Source organism: Symphodus melops (assembly GCF_947650265.1).
Source record: "Symphodus melops genome assembly, chromosome: 4".
Classification (NCBI taxonomy): Eukaryota; Metazoa; Chordata; class Actinopteri; order Labriformes; family Labridae; genus Symphodus; species Symphodus melops.
The window spans coordinates 19,756,660-19,776,238 of NC_136694.1; the positions used below are offsets into that span (position 1 = coordinate 19,756,660).

A 19,579-nucleotide genomic window follows, 5' to 3' on the forward strand; every position below is an offset into this window, starting at 1 on the left:
TTGAACCTTTTATATGGGGTTTTTCATGACATATTTCCACCTTTATGAATCATGAAGGACTCAGGGTCAACAGAATGCTTCCAGAAACAATGTGCAGTGGAGACATGACAATGATTATGTGTCTATATTGTTGTAGATTTCAAAGATGAGTTGCATTACATTGTATGTGTCCAATGTATATTTGAACTGTAGATTGTGTTTATTCAATATGACAATGGAATGAACATTTTGACAAACAAGTGAGGATTAATAGTAAAAAAAAAACGTGTTATGCACATGATGTTGTCCGCGCCTATACATGCATCTGTTCAAATGTTTACATTGTTTCCACTTGCACATCTTTAAAAGCCAGTGTATGACAAACAACAAACACAATGCATAGACAAGGAAGTTTTATTTCATTTCCTGCAATCGTATCTCTGTGGGTACAAATCGTATTTTCTTACATCTTATTCAATAACCCATGATGCATTGCATCCATACATTTGTAGCTCAAAACAGCTTTTACAAAAAAGGATATACAATATATACTTATATTTATATATATATAATATACAGGTGTTTTTTTTATGCATTTAGATGTGTTTGTAATGGGTAAAACAAGCAATTTTTTTAAGTTTTAAAAAAAGCCAAGTGGAAACAAATCTCAGTTCAACATAAGGTCATTACCAAACAAATAATCGCCAAAGTCATCAACATTGGCTTTCTTACATTTAACATGAAGCCCTTCACACACAATTTGCATATTTTCCACAATTACAGTCACGTAAATCCAGAGTGATTCCATTATTTTACTGCACTAGAGACCTGTAAGTTTCAATGACATTTATGGGAACTCATTTCAAGTGGACAAAACTTAGTTTAGCTTGTTGGCTAAAGCTCTACGGCTAACAAAAGCACTATGTGTCATGACATGCCCCAAATTAACAACAGTATGATTTTTATCTTCAGCTAGTTGTTGCTGGGAGAATAAAGCCTCTGATTTGTTTTCTTAACATGTTGTTGAAACATTGCCATCTGTCATCTGAGTCGTAAATTCATAAGGTAACAACTTATCTGAATACAGAATTAAACATCTCTACTTTACGTTATGGCTTCAGTATATATACGGATGAGGACAAATCCACCTTGAAGGCTAATTCCAGGATTGACAGGACATGTATCCTGCACCGTGTCCATGTTTTAAACTGTGGCTGGTATCTAAATGTATGTATATTGTCTTGCTTGTACCTGGGAATCAGACAGGGCTTCATAGTTCAATAGTTCCTACATGTGCAACAGCAAGAAAACTAACAGGAAGAAAAAGAACCTTAGAATGAAAAAAAAAGTTTTTCAGGTCAAGACTTGACCATCTTAGTCGATGCAAATGATAAGTCCACTGTGCCGTGTTGTACTTTGTCAACCACATTACTTCTTGTGTTACTCACTTCACATATATAGCTCAAAATTACAGTATTACATTTTTTTTTTCAATACAACAGAGTAATAATATTCATGTGTGTTTATACTAATTGATCATCATTCATGTAAACATATTTAACCAGGTCATGCAAACAGTAGACCAAAACTTCTTCCACTAGAGGTGCACAGCACAGAGCAGGCGGAGCGCCCAGACTGAGATCCCTGACACTAAGCATCAAACAGAGACTGACAACAGGCTGATAATCAGACGCTTGTCAGGACCAGAGCAGAGAGAATGAGCGCGATATGAATATGATTTTTTTTTTCTTTCAATCTAGGCGCAATTACACTCAAAACAATTCCTGCTTTGAGGTCATATTCCTGTGAGTTTAAAACATAGGGATCTCAGTTTGAGCCTCTGATAAAAGAACAGTCATAAAACTTCAAAAAAAATTAAAGTCTTCTCTTGATATTCATACATTTCGATGTTTCCCGCCAAAAAAAGCATGCAGACACTCCAGATCAGAACCACCCTTCGCAACCCAGTCTGTGCCAGAATATAGAGTCCAAAACACTCTGAATCATCTCCTCTTTCCAAAAAGACTTTGAAGTAAATACTTATACCGAACAACAGAAAAACTCAAAAGGGAAATTCCAGTATTTTTTTTAACCTGGGAATTTTTTTAGTGGTGTTTGTATCGTAGGTATTGAAATCGCTCCAGGATTGCCCCAGCTAGGTGCAGTAACAAGGCTTTCATGGCTACAATGTAATCCTTTGGGGCAATCACAGGTGAGCTGGCTCATATTTTTCTTAACAAAATACGACCTAGGTTAAAACAAACATGAATTCCTCTTTAACCAAGAAAGAAAGACAGAGTGGTCCATCTGAACACACTGGGCTGGTGGCATCAGCAGTGAAGACATGCCTTCAAATGAGCTCTGTGTTACAGCTACTTGGTCAGTGACTACACTGAGCAACACTGATGGATATCAAGACAAGCAGGAGTAGCTTTCAGCTCTGTTTGCCTCTTTGGGCCCTGTCAGGCAGGATATGGAGAAAGCTGCCATTGATGTAGAGGGTGTGGACAGACAACAGTTGGAGTTCGAGGTAGATGTGACGAATAATGTGAGAACCAAAATAAAGATTATATTACTGCATTGACTTCAAATTAGACTTCAGGCTGAAACCACTTTTTTTTAAAACGTCAACCCTGTCTACTACAGCTACATAAAGCAAAACTACATATTTAGTTGCTTAGAGGTTTTATTTCAGGATAATCATGCAGAGAGGCCTTTTAAAAAAAAACCCCGCTGTGCATTCTGTTCTGCAGTAAAGTTCAAACTTGATCTGTGAATCTCAAACAAGGAGGTATATGTTTGTTAGGTTTTTGGGACATGGGCATAATTCTCTACACTGTGACATGGACCTGCTTGCTGTGGACCCTGCCTGACAACTTCTCTGCATTCCTGGCCAGACTGGGCGTGGCGGGCTCTGTATGCATCAGGGTTACAATGTAGCCACAACACTGGGAGTTTGTGCTCAGACGCGACTGGCTGGCCGGCAGCAGTAAGTGCAGCTTCTTAGGCTGTCCCGATCCGCGCTGCCCTCGTTGCTTCCCCGGCGCCCGTCCTCGTAGTGGGACACTGAAGATAAAAAAAGAAAGAAAGAAAAGAAATTAAAGATTTTTTTGTCGCGGTTTTCATTTGTATATCTGAGGCTATTCTCATTAACAGTCGTACACTTTTTGAAGCTAACCTTTTTAGGGAAAATGAGTACTTGTGGCATTGTAGGGATCTTATTCTGAGCCACAATGCAGCAAAGCAAACGGCTGCTTATTCTTCTGCAGATGTATGTTGATTAATATTTCAGACCACTTTGTCAAAATGGATAATTTGTCGCAATCATTTTCATTTAGCGGTAAGGTTCTAAACAGTCTCCATGCCCTTCCATGTGCTTACGTGGAAAGCATTAGGCAGGAACAACACACATACACTATCTTCCCTTCCCATGCATACAAAGAAAGCTATAAAGCAGGGAGACAAGCAGCAAACCCCCCCGTCAATAACAAGCATGACACTGATGAAGTCAGAAATGCATAAATGGAGGAGCAGGGGTGCAAATGCAGCATGCAGAGGAAGCAGAGAAGCATAGGCATGAGAACTATTTGGCCAACAGGATGCTTTCAGCAGATCAGCTGGCCATCAGCTGATGAGGCTTGCTTGAGATCAGCTGGTGTGAACTCTTGCACGATATTAGAGCGTGACTCCGTGGCGTGTCTGAACTAACGCGAGGCTCCTGTTTGTGTATCTGAGGGTGGCTCCTGGTAAAGTGTGTCGGAAAAACATTTAGCAGCAAGTGTAGAAGATCTTTGGAGGTTTTTATCTTCAATGGAACTATGTGGCACTACTAGTGTTGTTTGATAAATCTGAGCTTTCAGGAGAATACATGTCTCCTAGTTGTTACTAGCTTGGCTGTTGACGTGAGTGCTATTTAAAAGTTGTCAAATTGTGTTTACAGTCACTTTGGCGTGTGCTACTAGCTTATCTTACCAACATTTATCCACATCCTGTGTGGCTTTATTCCCGCAAGTGAACTGTGCACTTACAGCTCTCCTCCTCCCCGTTCCCATGCTCGTCTTCCTCCTCCTCCTCTTCCTCTTCCTCTTGGAGCAGAAGACCGTGGCAGGGACTGGTGGGAGTAATCTGGCTGGGTCCCTCGAGACTCGTGCCTAGCTGCAACCTCCGCATGTGGCGCACCACTGCTGTGGCATTAAACGCTTGCTGCATGGAGGGAGTGTGAGAGAGAGGGAGAGAAGGGGGGGGGGGCAAAAAAACCTTTTATGTCTGACAGCACATGAGGGAGAAAAACAGCACCAGCATTCAGAATGCGCAGTAACTCCTGCCAATCTTCATTCTGCTCTATCAGCAGGTTGCTCTTTGCACTGACCTTCCATTTACTTTTAGCGAAGTTCTTCTTGATTTGAGCACTGACAGATTCATGGATATTCTTGTCCAGGGCCGTGTCTCCACAGATCCTGCAGAGTCAACAAGTATGAAAGGAAATGTACAGTGAACTGAGGCACTTGAAGAAGGTCTATCACTAAAATGTCGCCTCTTTCTTGAATGTAAAAATCCAATACTTGAATTTTGTCATCAAGATAAGAGGGTAAACCAAATCTATTGGTGTGTTGAGTAGTTTATTGGAAATGAAAACAACCTTCAGCTCTGACAATTTTCTTTTTTTTTTCTTTTTTTGAATTATCCCTGGGAGATATTTTTGTCGTCAAAGAGTCAATTTGTTTGATAGAAACAATTATTTACAGATTGTTGAGAATAAAACCTTTCATAGCAGCAGCCACTCATCATACACATGATCGATTATTGGACTGTCTTTGTTGTTAAGTTTACTCAGTTTGCAAAGTGTAAAAAAAAAAATCCATTCTAAATATTGATTTTCAAAAGCATAAAATGATGTTCAACAGGAACATCGAAACCACATTGAAAGGATGAGTTTGAGCAAATCTCTCTCATTGTTCTTTAAATTCAGAGACAGTAAATGTTTTGACCCTCTCACCATGGATGCTGCAGGGCCTGCTCACATGTGTATCTCTTCATAGGCTCTTTTTCCATCAGGTGACAGATGAAGTCTTTGGCTGCAGACAGTGATGAAGTTTACGTTGTTACAGCCCACTCTGTATTCACTGGTGATAAAAAAAATGTGAGGTGTTCGTTCATACCTGAATCTGAAATATCATCCCAGTACGGAGAGTCAAATTCATACTCTGCTTTGAGAATCTGCTCAAATAACTTGGCATCGTTTTCGTCATAAAACGGAGGATATCCACATAACCTTAAGGAAGATGCAGAACAAATTCAGAATTAGGACACGATGGTCACTTTTACGTACCACTTAAAGATGAAGGAGCTCAGACTCACAGAATGTAAGAAATAACTCCTATCGACCAGCAGTCCACTGCTTTGCTGTATGGCTTCTGTGCGAGAACCTCTGGAGCTGTGAGCCCCCCCCCCCACACACACACACACACACACACACACACACACACACACACACACAGACAAACACAAGAGTTATTCAGATACAAGTGAAAATAAATACAACACAGAGCATCAGTGAGAGTAAATTCAAGTAATCTTAACCTCTCAGTCCTACCATATGATCTGTTAGGCCACGTTAAACAGGTAAGAGCCCTTCTGAAACACTTACAATTGCCGGAGCAGTGGATGAAAGAGCCTCTCACATAGGCATGAATAAAGAGGGGAGTTGAGCTCAAACAGAAGAGCTGAGTTCACATGAAAGAGAAGAGGGGCAAGGGGAGGAGGGCTGAAGAGAGTCTGACTTACCCACATATCCTGGAGTACCGCACGCTGTGGACATGACACTTCCCGCTCCCTCGATCTTGGACAGACCAAAGTCACTGATCATGATTTTGGAGTCTTCATCCATACTGTAATACAGCAAATTCTCTGGCTGCGAAGACAGAAGAGGAAGGTTTACGTTTATAGAAAAGGGATCAACCTCAGGCCCAGAAGGAGCTAGTTCCATTTCAGTGATACCTTTAAGTCTCTGTGAACAATCCCCATGTCATGGAGATATTTGACTGCATCTAAGATCTGGTGGATGAGTTGGCTGGCATCTCTCTCTGTGTAGAAACCTTTCTCCACGATGCGGTCGAACAACTCACCTCCGGACACCCTGCCAGGCGAGAAATCAGGGAAAAACCACCAAATAGTCTTTTGTTTTTAAAAACATCAATAAAACCTCAAGTTGAAACGCCTTTAACAAGCATCTACCTACTACTGATAACAAATTCATGTTGTACTATCAAATATTTATTCAACCTTAGAAGTGCTGTGAAATACGCAGTTCTACCAAAAATGTAGAACTGTGCAGAAAGAAATACAGAATACACAACAATAGTTTTGAGCATACTAAATATGATACACAAGAGATGATTTTATATATATATATATATATATATATATATATATATATATATATATATAAAAGGGGTTTTTATAGCTTTAATGGAAAACAGAAGGGGTGGAGCAATAAAAAGAAGAAAAAAAGAATGGCCAGCCCAATTTCTTAAATATCACAAAGCTGCTTTTACTCAGCGTTTACTCCTTTAAACAATCAAAACCTGAAAAATATTATAGAACAGGATGCCTTTTATTGTCATTATACAAATTGTCCAACAAGATTACTTGGCTTCACCTTAAAGTGCAAACAGCTAAAAACAATAACAACAACAACAAGAAGAGTATAGGTCAAAAAAAAAAGTGACCCTAGTTAACGGAAGGTGGGATATGCGTGGTAGGACTCATTTACAGTTAGCAGCATACTGAAATTGAATGGATAAACATCAGATTTCTTATTATCTGATTAATGATGGAAAAACAGTATGATGTTATATGTTTGAATCTTAAAAAGAGAAATAGGATGATAATTAAGATGTAAACTGACAAACTGATTCAACAAAGTCCTTTGATTTATTTCATTGCTACAAAAAAAACAAAAAAAACCGTGCTTCTTGAAATGCATGTGCTGTTATCTAATATTCTGTTGAGTTACGTAAAGAAGGCAGAACTCACAGCTGCATGACAAGATATAGATGAGATGTACTTTCAAAGATGTCCTCCAGTGACACAATGTTTGGGTGCTGTATTCTGCGGAAGATAAAATGGGAGAAAAAACATTCGATGAGAGATGTTGCATTTTTAATTGAGCCACATTTCTCTAATGCTAACTGTCAGTTGAACACCAGATGGCATTCTTGCTACATAATTCAGATTTAGAGTGCTCTGTTCCCTCTCTTCTTTGGAAAGCCTACAGTCTGTTTGGATCACACCTAGTAGTTTTGCCCTGATCTCCAAAAATGTCAACGAAAAAATGTCTCTCAGATCAAACAGAAGAGATTTAGAGTCAGTTAAGAACCTCTTTAAAAGAACAAAGGGCTGTTTGTGCAGCTACAAGCTTTAACAAGGGACAGCTTTGGAGATTACAGCATTGATAAAATGACTACAACACATGCTAGTAGACTCCAGGGCTGCAATGTGTTTCCTAATTCAAGGGGAGCATTTGCAAAAAAATAAAAAATAAAAACACATTGCAAAAGTCTAAATTCATAACAATAAATGGGAAAATGACTTTATAAGGAAAAGCTACCAGCTACCTTCAGATGAATTGGTGCTATTTTAGAGGAAAAAATGCTTTTCATATTTATTCTGGATTCAACAGAAGTGTGTTGTAAAAAAAGTATTTTGTAAAACTTATAGAAAAGCACATAGAGAGAAATTGTAAGTTTAGGCTAATATGCAGTCCTTCATTTATGTTTGCTGCACTTCATATTGTTATAAACTGTGCAGGCTCACTTGACTAACACTAAAAGGGATGGGACTGGATCCTTCATTGTTATATGAATCAGCCATCAGACTGTCAGGTCAATCTCCTGGCTCACAAAGTCAAGTTAACAGCGTGTGAACACACCATCTGTGTGACACAACAGCAGCTTAGAAAGGTTATTGCCACTTGGAGTTGAACACGAGAACTCGTTTAGATCAGATCATTTATTGTACTTTCTCTTGCTCACATTTCTCTCTGATTGATTCCATGCTGACTTGAAGAATTTGGCCAAACTCCACTCCTCCCTTTCCTCCATATCTTTCCTCTTCTTAACCCCCCTCCCCCCCTCCACAGCTCCAACCTCTATGTCTCTAGTCTTTCTTCAGTACTCTGCTGCGGGGAACTCCACACCATCTCCGCCTCTGTGTGCAGTTGCCCTGGCAACAGGGACACTAAAAATAGGTCTATCTTCTTTACTCCTGACATTTCCGGTGCACAATCCTACTGTTTCTACTGACACCATGCATTTACTCACACATTCAATTGACCCTTTGCATGAATTCTACATCTGTTTGCAAATACACCAAATCTGCTCCTCCAGCTGGACACTTGGCGAGGAACTCAGGTGAACTCACCTGTGCAGTACGGCGATCTCATTCTCAATGTTGTTCTCTTTGCCTTCCAGCGCTTTCTTGGGGATGCACTTGATGGCCACCAGCCTCTGGGTCCCCATCTCTTCGGCTAGAACCACCTCTGAGAAAGCTCCCCTAAAACAGAGGCACACACATACACACACAAACACACGCACAAATTATGCAGACAAAAGAGAGGAGAAAAGGAATGTGTGGGAGTGAGGGGTGAAATGGACAGTGTAGGATTTATTCTTCTCAGGCTGATGGGTTGAAAAAAAAAATATATTCTCATTTTTATTTTAGTGCCAATTCATTATTTGGTTTGACTCCCACGCTAAAAAAAAGTCAATTTCTAAAATTATAAGGAGCTTTTAGAACAAAAAAAAAGATCCCTCAACTACCCACAACAACAAAGCTTTTTAGATCTCAAAATACCCTCCATTCAGTCTTCTCTCTGTGTGCGTACTAAAACAATTTCTGTAAGTGTGAGTGGTGTTTATATAAATAATTCACAATCATGACAGGTTTCTGGGGTTTGAGAAAAAGCTCAGGAGGTGAAGCAACATTCACATGAAGACATTTTTAGTAATGCCAGTTGTTGTAAAAAAGAGAACTATTTTAAATCCATTAAATAATAGATACATTAAATGTAGATTCTGAGGGAGACTAGACTGCATTATGGATTATCGTGATGTCGAGAGGGAGAATAGTGTGTATTTACACAGTCTTCCTCCAGAAGTGTGGGAGGGAGCTCAGGAGGAGGCATGAACACACATACGCACATTGTTAGCAACCACAGGGATCCTTTACATGTGAATGAAATGGCGCTGTCATGCAATGCACAGTGGAAGTTCAATGTTCCTGTCCTGTTCTTGTCCCTGTGTCACACTGTGGAGGACGTGAGCAGCTCTTAAGCTCAACTTAAGTATGCAATGTTAAAAGAAAAGGATAGAGGCTGTTGTCATAGTAAACGCTCAGTGTGGATTTTAGGTAATCCCTGAGATGTCTTTGTACTGTGGCCATCTTGTGCTCGACGAACCAGCGCAGCAGAAGCGTTTCATGCACATGAGGGGAGACAATTCTCACTCACATCTTGTGTTTCATTCTCTGAAAGGTCCTGAAAATAATCTCCAAGCCAAATTCAATAAAGCTCCCACACTCATCGACCAGTAAAAGCATTTTAATGGGTTTAAGTCTCCAGTATAAACGCACAAGATTCCCTCAGAGGGTCAGGAGCACCAAACTTTTATTATTGGTGAGGGAAAAATCGAAACAATCTTAGTGGATGTTTAAAATAGTAGGAAGGAGAGTAGGTTTGCCTTTTTTTCTTTTAAAGCTCTATTTTTGTGCTTTTTATGTCTTTATTCTAAAGATAGGGCAGTGGATAGATGGGAGGAACAACATGTGGGTAAGGAGCCACAAGGTCAGATTGTAACCTTCGCTAGGAAGATTACAGCCTCTGTAGACGGGATACAAGTACCAACCACGATGCTAATGGTGCTCCAGAAGTCTTGGCTTTTCACTTAAAATCCATCAAATTAATTTTTTTGTGGTGGAAATATAAAAGGCCCAATACGGACATTTCATGGGCTACTTTTGTACACGAACCAATTAAAAATGGACCTTCCACCCTGGCTTAATAATAATATTAGCCACTCCTTAGATGCATGTGTACAATCTGGCGCCTGGTTTCCAAGTTTGATAAAGTCCCTTATGTTACTGGGGATGATATATGCATCTACTGCCCAAAGGTTGTTACTCAGAAATGTCCTGATCATCATGGTGTGAGAAAACACTGGCAGAGGGAAGTGTCTATGCTAACACAGACATTGCCACACTCTTTTAATAGTTCTTAAGTGATGATAGAGAGGGGATTTTTTTTCGTAAGAGTCTTTACGTTGTTATGCAGGAAAATCCTTTTGTTAATTTACATTTAAGATGAAGCTAGCAAGGTTAAGCTAGTTAGCATCAAAATTAATCAATTGTCATCATGGCTGTCCTCAACAAAACCATTTTAGTAAAAATTGGTACGTGCATGCCTTTTATAGCAATAGAGCTATTCTTTTCTTAAAGTCAGCGTTTTTTTCTATAACTGAAATGTCAGAGATCAGGGAGGTGCCAGTACCCTAGTAGTTACTGTTTTTTAGAACTCTATCGCTGCTGTATCTTTAAAGTAAAGGCAAAAATAGCCCCTTTTAAAATTGAGAATTGTCACAAATGATAACCTACACAAGAATTACACACTGTAAAGAGTTATTAGAAAAATTTAAGATCAAACTGACAAAACTATCAATGGAGTAGATAATATAGGATCTTGTTAATACCAGTCACATTGTAAAATGTCTTTGTGACAAGAATTTGTTTTGGTTCCTACATGATTCTCCCTTGACTAAAAGACATTAGCAATAAATACATTAAACATTGTGTCAAGATATCATTATCACCAATTCGAGAGTGCTTATACTACTGTAAAAACACGTTTAGCATTTTTGATATCGTCTGTACTGTCTATGACCTGACCCATGCATCAATCATAATACTCCTAAAATAAAATTGCTTGTACAAAGAGTTTGCTGCTGTTGCTGAGAGACACATTATAATTAACTACCCAGTTGCTAATTTCTACTCGACACAGTAGGGGTTTACACTCAGGAGGTTTCAGGAAAGGAACACTAGAAGTGAGACAAGAGGAAGCTACTGTAGCTGCACTGAAGTGATGAGTTGAGAGGAAATAAGTCGACAGCTGACATATTGTGTTAGATCAATTACAAGATTGCATGAGTCATTGTGCTGAAGCATCACAGCTGATGGTCATTTTGTTTTTGTATCGTTTAGCTGGACTTGCACAACATATTTTTCGCCTTTTTTAGATTTTCAAACAGATACATGCTGAGACAGATCGACAGGCACACAGACAGACAGACCGACAGACAGACAGATGATGCATTACATAACTGTCCTGTGTCTGTTTATCATGCATCTGTAACAGTATGATGGTGTCTGCCCCAAAGCATTCAACACAACATGGACACAACAGCATGGTTCTCTGCACACATCCTCTCCATCGCTCTCTCTCAAACACACACGCAGATCCAAGTTGTTGTTGCAGACACTGAAATCCCAGCTGTCCTTATGGGAAAATATTGATTCACACATTCTCATATCGCTGTCAACGTCTCGCAGTACTTTCACTTTGATACTTGTGCTCTTACTTCTGTCTATAATCCCTTATAGATGGATGGATGGAGATAGATAGATAGATAGATAGATAGATAGATAGATAGATAGATAGATAGATAGATAGATAGATAGATAGATAGATAGATAGATAGATAGATAGATAGATAGATAGATAGATAGATAGATAGATAACCATTCATCGTCTATCAGCCCTTTGGACCTAATGCAGACATTTAGCTTAATCCATTTTATGTGTGTGCACTTTTGTGTGTCTGTTTTTTTAAAGAGAAAAACATAGGGCAGAGAGGAGATTAGTGTAAACAACGTCTATAGGTCAAAGCACAAAGCCACTCCAAAAATTCTCCAGTCATTCTTACAACAGCCTCATTATAAAAAAGAAATAGCTTTTTTTATTCATCTCAAAAACACTGGGACAAGACCGTTCACAAATACGTTTGTTAAAAGAACGTGTATTTCCTTTACTAAAAACATGTGTGGGTCAAACTTCTTAACTCCTCGACTCTTCACTATAAACCCATCTAACAGCAGAGTGCTTTCTAACAGTGTTTGAAACTGCAGGGTCACAATGTTTTTGCACATTATACACAGCCTGGAAAGGGACTTTTAAAAAAAGCCGATATCATGTCTGTGATGTCTTTAAATATCTACCTCCACCAAAAAACAAAGGTATGTCTATGGTTCTATTTCTTGTATGAAAGTAGAATTATATACCAACTTCTGGCCTGATTTACTTTGAAGTTGGTGGAAAAATGTCGGAAAGGGACAGGAGGAACCGATTGCATTTTGGACTGGATCCTGACCAGACTCATGAACAAGCATGAGATAAGTAATTAAACGTTTTTGTTCAGCTATAGACATTAAACGAACAATAACTGACACAACAAAAATCACAAAAATGCAAAGCAGAGATGTTAATGCTTTATGTATAGGCAACATTGTATATTGAATTTATTGCTATAGTTTTGGAAATATGTCCCTACTAATAAAAGTTATTTGTTTGAGGATTTTAATAAAATAAAAACGGATGTACTATTTGCCTTCAGAGGCCTGTGCTCCCTTAACGCTCGTCCAGTAGCTCATTTTATTAGGCACCAAGTCACAGTTCCATTTCATAACTATCCTCTCTCCTTCTGTCTCTACAAAAACTGTCTGGGTTACGATGGCTTTTATATCACAGCAAAGAAATCCACAGGAAGGTCATGAAATATGTTTGTGTTGTTGCCCCTTCATTTGACATATCTATATATTATCAGATATAAGGCACCATATTGACTCTGATAGCATGCCTTAGAAACTGCATCTTAACTCCTTAAAGGGCCCATCAAGAAAAAATCATTTCATTACTACTTCCTTTGTCTGTGTGGGTTTTTTTTTTTTTACTCCTTTGAAAATAGCATTCTGAGGATGTTTAAAAATTCAGCTTTAAAATTTTATGTGAGCAAATGGTGACAGATTCTTTTCATCTGCCACCAGGAGGACAGCTTGTCCTACAGTGGACTCTAAACAGGAGTACAACTGCGAGAATGAGCTAGATTGGAATACAATATTTCAATATGAATCAATTTACTTCACACACTGAATTCCTGGATAAAGCGCCTCTGTAATCTGCTCTCAGAGCGTAAGGAGCTTTCCTTCAACACATTAATTCTGCCCTCTGCCAGGTCCAACTACAGTGACAGCAGGGAAAGAATATTACTACAGCTTTTCCCCCCTTATGTTGTCATGAATATGGGAATATTGAATCCTGGCAACACTCTTTGATTCCTCGTTACATAACCCTAAATGGTGTACAACAAACTACAATTGCTGTTTGTCCTGTGAGTTGTATTGTTATCAAAAAAAGAAGATATCATGATTTCGCTGCAGCTATGCATCCTTCAAATAAACAGAGACTGATGGAGCCTTATCTGATGTCCTCCGACAGTACTCCACAGAACCAGACAGCCTCGTCATCTACCCACTGCCGTTTCACTTTTGGATGGGAACCAGAGTAGCAAAGTCATTAAAATCTGACTCTGTTCAGGCCCTCTGGGGAAGCAGGTGTGATTTAGGGAAGACAGAAAACAACCACACTCCATATGGCACATTCATGTCATCACAGGTGGACGTGTGCGAGGTCACTTGTACTTAGTGGGGGGTTGGAGGGGTGCCGCCTGGCCATCTGGGCTCAGTCCTGTACCCCTGGAGAGTGCAGTCACAGGTCACTGCGAGACCAGCCCTTACCATTACAGGCTGCAAGGCAAAATTTATCCACTGAATGAAGATTCATTTAGCGGTTTAAAGCTAAAATAAGATGTTATGAATCCAAATGTAAGAGTGAGTATAGTCTGCTTTGGAGTTGCAATAACTAAAACAATCATTGTTAATATAAAGCCATTTTACATTTAAGGGTTGCTACAAGACCTCTAGCCAATCAAATAATTATTTCATATAATTGTGTTTTCCACAAAAAAATCTAAGGTGACAGCTGCAGTATATGAGATCCTAACTTGGGTCCAAACTCAAGTTTGCTCTTGTTCTGATTTCTCTCACGTCATTCAAATCATTGATCTGATGTGCAGCTGGATTTGATACGTTAAAAACAGACGGATTCCATTTTTTTAATGACAGGTTTCATGGTGTTCTCTGGTGTTATTTGTATATGTGATACTTGTGGGCGGTAAGACAGAACAGCTGAATGTACTCCCAGGAAAGTGGGAGGATGAGATAACTCTAAAACAAAGCTCAGCTCTGATAGAAGCTTTGCATCCATTCATAACCTGTTTCACTTTCTTCTCCCATGATGTCTGAATTATGATGAAGCATTGCCATATCTTTTTGCTATTCTGCTGTTTGTTTTGCATTGCCTTTGACCAGTTTATATTCTAAGTCCTGTACTCCATAGACTTTTTAATGGCTCAGTAGGTCAGATTGACCAGGGAAATATTTATTCTGAATGCTTCTTGCGAGCAAAAGGGAAACAGTTGAGTCAGCATCAAACAAATGCCAAGAATAAGACAAGTCTGAGTCAAAAAAAATAAAAAAAAGTGACAGACCCGTCCAAAAAGTGACTCATGTTTTATTGGAGTCCAGACTTAAATACGGCAGCAACGACAGCATGGACAGACGGGGAACAAATGAGTTGTTTTTAACCCCTACAACTTTCAAACTTTCTTTTAAACATGTACCCAACACTTGAAGTACACAAAGCAGACTACATACAGCACCATCATAAGGTGTTTTCAGACCAAACAGTTCTTGGAACTTTATGAAGAGGAAATATCCATTAGTAACTTCCCTAAGAAAGACACACCATGGGGCCTTTTTTCTGTCTGAATTCGCACTGCCATGGTGAAAGGAGAGTACCTACTCTGACGCAGTAGCTAAAGGTTCCTCCAAACTGGGTTTTAGGTACTAAAATAGTTCAATGTTCCTGTGGTGTGGAATCAATAAAGATGGGGGAAGATTTTCAACAGTTCTTAGAACTTCGAAAACACCTACAGTATTTGGCCTATACTGCTGGAACACAACTTGGTCCTTTGCTCGATTTAAGTCAGGGGTTTTGTCAACTTTTGGTAATTCAATTTAGGCACAATGCTAGAACACACAGTATATATTGACGTAAAGTTTGGTTTCTAGATATGCAGATGATGTTTTGTGATACATTTCACTGCAAGGAATCCAATGTAACCTAAAAAACCCCAGTGCAATAGGGTAACATTGAGCTAAAATATGCTATATTCAGCCTAGTTGAAAGTCAAGATTGTTGTACTTTTCATAAAAAAGTATTGTTGTTATTTGATGTACAGACAGAGACAAGCTGAAGTGTCCAAGACCCTCAAAGGACTTTGGCCTCCAGTGCAATTGCCCCTGCTTGTAAGGTGCGATTTGTCCCCTCAGGTAATCCAACTTCAGCCCGAAACCAGCGTTATAGTATCTATCAGTGCAACTTACGTTCCCAGCACTTCTTTGAAGTCATAATGTTCTTTGATGTCTGATGTCTTCTTTTTCCATCCATTTCCATCCTCTCCAAGAGGCATTCTACAACGTGGATCAGATTCACCACCCTACAGCTGTAGGACAAAAAACAGAATAAAAAAACCTCCCAAATTTAAGTTATGTTGCATTGTGGTATCAAAACCAGATCACACAATCATCATCCCAAAATGTGTCGGATGAACATCTCGTAAAAAATATAACAATAATAATAATAATAATAATACATTTTATTGAAGAGCGCTTTTCAAAAAGCCCAAGGACACCATACAAGCAGGGTTTTAAAAAACAATAAAATATGTCACAGAGATTGAGGCTTTTACTGAAGACAAGACAACAGCTTCCTAAAAAACAACAATGTTATTATCCTGCTATAATTATTCCACCGCACAGTGGAGGGAAGAGTAAATAAGTCTTGACTTGAAATATTATACAACAGTCAGTGTGCACTCATGCACTGCTTAAGGCAATTAATTAAATGACTGAGAGTGGTACTCTGCATCAGTAATAGTTCAATATGTCCATTACAGTTTGGCTGATTGATGTGATTGTTGCATAAAATCTTCCGCCATTAAGTAAACCATTGATTTTTCATATAAATTGTCATGCTTCCCAGCACTTGCTTGTATTTCTAAGACCACTAACTTTAATTTGACTGGACGTCAAGTCGGCAGGATATGCAAAATATATGAGTTCAAATTGCAATAAGGATATGAACTGTAATAAATTATTGAAAATTAACAGTGCATATCATCTGTTTCTATGTCTATTTGCTGTTCTTCATATGTTTGCATCATCTCTCTCTTGAAGCAAAACCCCCAGTAACTACTTTTTCCTCCACTGAAGTCACACCAAATAATATGAGGATATACAGTAGCTAATTTGATTTGGGCTTCATCTGACTTAATAAAAAGCATTGGACTGTACACCGAGGCCTCCAACCAACAGTTAACATGTACCTGCTGAGAGAAAAAAAAACATTGCTAAGCTACAATATAACTGTTTTTTTCTGCTTTTTAAATAAAAATGTTACTTATGTGACATGTTTATTGGGAATGCTCACATCACAATTATTATAAAATCGTGATTAATTGTGCAGTACCTAATGCCAAGACAAGTACATACAGTTATAAGGAAGATGACTAATAATCTAAGGGGAAAAAAATAAAGAAGACGTAGCCTCTTACTAATTAAACATGTTTTTTAACTTTAGATCTTACACAGAGTAATATAGATTAAAATAACTTTTACAAGGGAAATGTTATGAAAAAAAACTACTAATAAAATTTCAGCATTAACTGGAAATTGATCAAGACAAAAATACACCTCATAACATCTTGAAAGTAGGGCAAACAGTGCAGCAGAAGAGGGACCATATGAAACCATCTCATCTCAAGTGCATGGTCAGTAGAGGCAGAAACCAGCTGCAGGACCTATTCTATATTTAACATTTAACACAACTATAATGCTCTTACAAAATACAGCAATATCTATCTATGCAAGAGCTGTAATTCAAGGAAACAGAAGCTATTCCTCTGAAAAAACATGTGCAGCTCTGCTCTGCATGAAGGCTGCAGGGCGTGAATGACAAGCAGGAGGCTGAGTGGGAATTAAAACGTTTAGCCGGTGCAATATGTCTGCAATACTGAAATGAGTTCGATTTAATGTTGGCGATCACACAAGCACAGGCTACAGAAAGGTAAAAGGAAAGACAGTGTGGGTGTGCGAGCCTTGCTGCAGAGCCCAAGGGTACGACGGAAAGGTAGCATCTTAAAATCAGCAGGCTGCAGAGCTGCGACATGGACACTGCACAAGTTTTGTCACCAAAAGAAGGTCGCTCATACATTAATGTGAGGAAATAGAGAGGATAAAACCTACCTAAATGGCGATGTGTGGCTTGTGATGTGCTCTCCTTCCCGCTGGGAGTGATGTGGTTGCTGTGCTCGTGCGCTCAGACTCCTCCTGACGTCAGGGTAAGCAGGCGTCTGTGGACGTAGTGCAGCAGCATTAAATCACTCACTGTTCTTTAAACAACGTGATCTGCGACTCACCGCATGCTTGTCAAGCCACCGTCTGTTACGTGAACAGTTTTCTGGTTCATCAGCGTGTTCGTTTTGTGAAAGTAATACTGTGACGACAAAATGAAGATGCTTTACTTTACTTTACCTACTGCGCTGTAAATGGTTTAAAACACAAGTGGACGCACAAGCGGCCAGTAGGCTATAGGCGAATGAATCTTTGTGCACATGGAGATTATTCAGTAGAAGTTCTACCCAATCATGTCCACTGTCAAGCAGTATATTCGCCTCTGAGACTTGACTCTCAGCACAGCAGCATCACACTTAAGGGACACTTTCCAAAAATCCCACAACTGCCTGACAGTGGCTCATTAGAAGGGTTGGGGGGGGGGGGGGGGGGGGGGGGGCAGACCAGGCTATTAGGGCCTGTTAATATAAGGTATTCATACCAAGTGACACAGATCTTACATGTTCTCTGAATTCCTTGCATGATGTTCATTTGAATCCAACACATGTAGCCTAAAAGGAATCTGTTACACATGCTGCATAATATACTGCATTCATACAATTCCTGATCCCACTCTCCCCATATAACTCCAACCATATCTACCAGGGAAACTTAATTCATAATACATGTAAGTGCAGATGTGCACACAACAAAACGCCCTATCAATAATTATTGCCCAGAGTGTCATGTGAAAACACTTTCAAAGCATTTGAAATGGGTACAACATTTCAAAGTGTATGCAAGTGAGCACATCATACATGCTGGACTGCTCCAACAGTTAGGCAAAAGTAAAAAAAATAAATAAAAAAAAGTTACTGCAAAATACTTTGAGTGAGTTCTTTGTATCTTTGCAAATGGCAAAGTAAGTCACTAAGATTTGTAAACAGCCTTTAGGGAAGATGGACTCTGGTCACGTGTAATCCTATTGGCGAAGCCCATATTGTCCATGCATACAAAATAAGTGCTTACTCAACATTTTACATTGATTATTATTATTTTTGGACAATGGTTACAGAATGTACAATTTAATGACAAGGTCATCAGTGATACACAACATCTGAGCCCTTTCCCCAACTGAATCTGACTACTGAGCTGATTTGTTTTTTAGTTTCCTCTCTTGTTTTGAAGCCTACATAGACCTTGACCCATGCCAGTTTCTCTTACATTACACTCATAGCAGCCTAAGGTTGTCCAGACTGGTTGTTGACTGTCCCCACAGGGATGGAGACAATGTAGTACATCATTTGCTACAAGCTGCAGCTCTGTCATATAGCTCTAAAGTCAGTGAAGCAACACCAGTATTCTCCCCTGAAACATATCACAGACATTATTTAATGATCCAGCTATGAATAATTTTACACCTTTTTTTATTTCAAGTATTTCCCTCTTAGACTGTAGAGTTATAATGAAAAGAGGAAATAGCCTATTTGTTTTATTTTTTTCTTTTGTCTGTGAAACACTTACTACACTCTTTTTTTTAAAGAAGAATTAAATTACACTATACGGCCTAAAATAATGAGGTGTAAACTTCACTTGTATGCTTATTCAAATGAACATTTTAATAACAAAGTTATAATGTTTGCTTTACATTATTATACATATTGAACCTGGTTCTATGGTACTGTGGTGGCGTCTGCACTTTGCAGTGGTCTGCTGGGAAGGAGGGAGCACAGAGAAAGACAACAAGACACTGAACAGACTGATCAGGAGGGCCAGCTCTGTCCTGGACTGTCCTCTAGACTCTGTGGAGGAGGTGGGTGAGAGGAGTGAAGCTGACATCCATCATGGACAACCTCTCTCACCCCATGCATGATACTGTGAGGGCTCTGAGCAGCTCCCTCAGCAGCAGACTGTAAGACAGAGCGCTACGGCAGGCCATCCATACCATCTGAGGTCAGACTTATTAACAGCACCAGACTAATGAAACTAATGTTTCATTACAATCAATAATTATACACACTGGGTGTGTGTTTTTTTTTTT

General features: G+C 39.1%; 1 protein-coding gene across 2 annotated transcripts; it reads right to left on the bottom strand.

Moving 5' to 3' along the window:
- Positions 1–937: 937 nt before the first annotated feature.
- On the bottom strand, positions 938–17,637 carry camk1a (calcium/calmodulin-dependent protein kinase Ia). Of its 2 annotated transcripts, none has more exons than XM_079342192.1 (12): positions 17,452–17,635; positions 15,532–15,650; positions 8,401–8,532; positions 7,015–7,089; positions 5,977–6,115; positions 5,764–5,890; positions 5,338–5,413; positions 5,139–5,251; positions 4,976–5,054; positions 4,349–4,436; positions 4,008–4,182; positions 938–3,045 (listed from the first exon to the last, which is right to left on the bottom strand). In XM_079342192.1, the coding sequence occupies exons 2-12, from the start codon at positions 15,615–15,617 to the stop codon at positions 2,942–2,944; spliced, it is 1,194 nt and encodes a 397-aa protein (XP_079198318.1). In that variant the 5' UTR covers positions 15,618–15,650; positions 17,452–17,635; the 3' UTR covers positions 938–2,941. The 2 variants fall into 2 exon arrangements, with proteins under 2 accessions (XP_079198318.1, XP_079198319.1); XM_079342193.1 differs by having other exon boundaries at positions 2,975–3,045; positions 3,952–4,182; positions 17,452–17,637.
- Between the last annotated feature and the right edge of the window lie 1,942 nt (positions 17,638–19,579).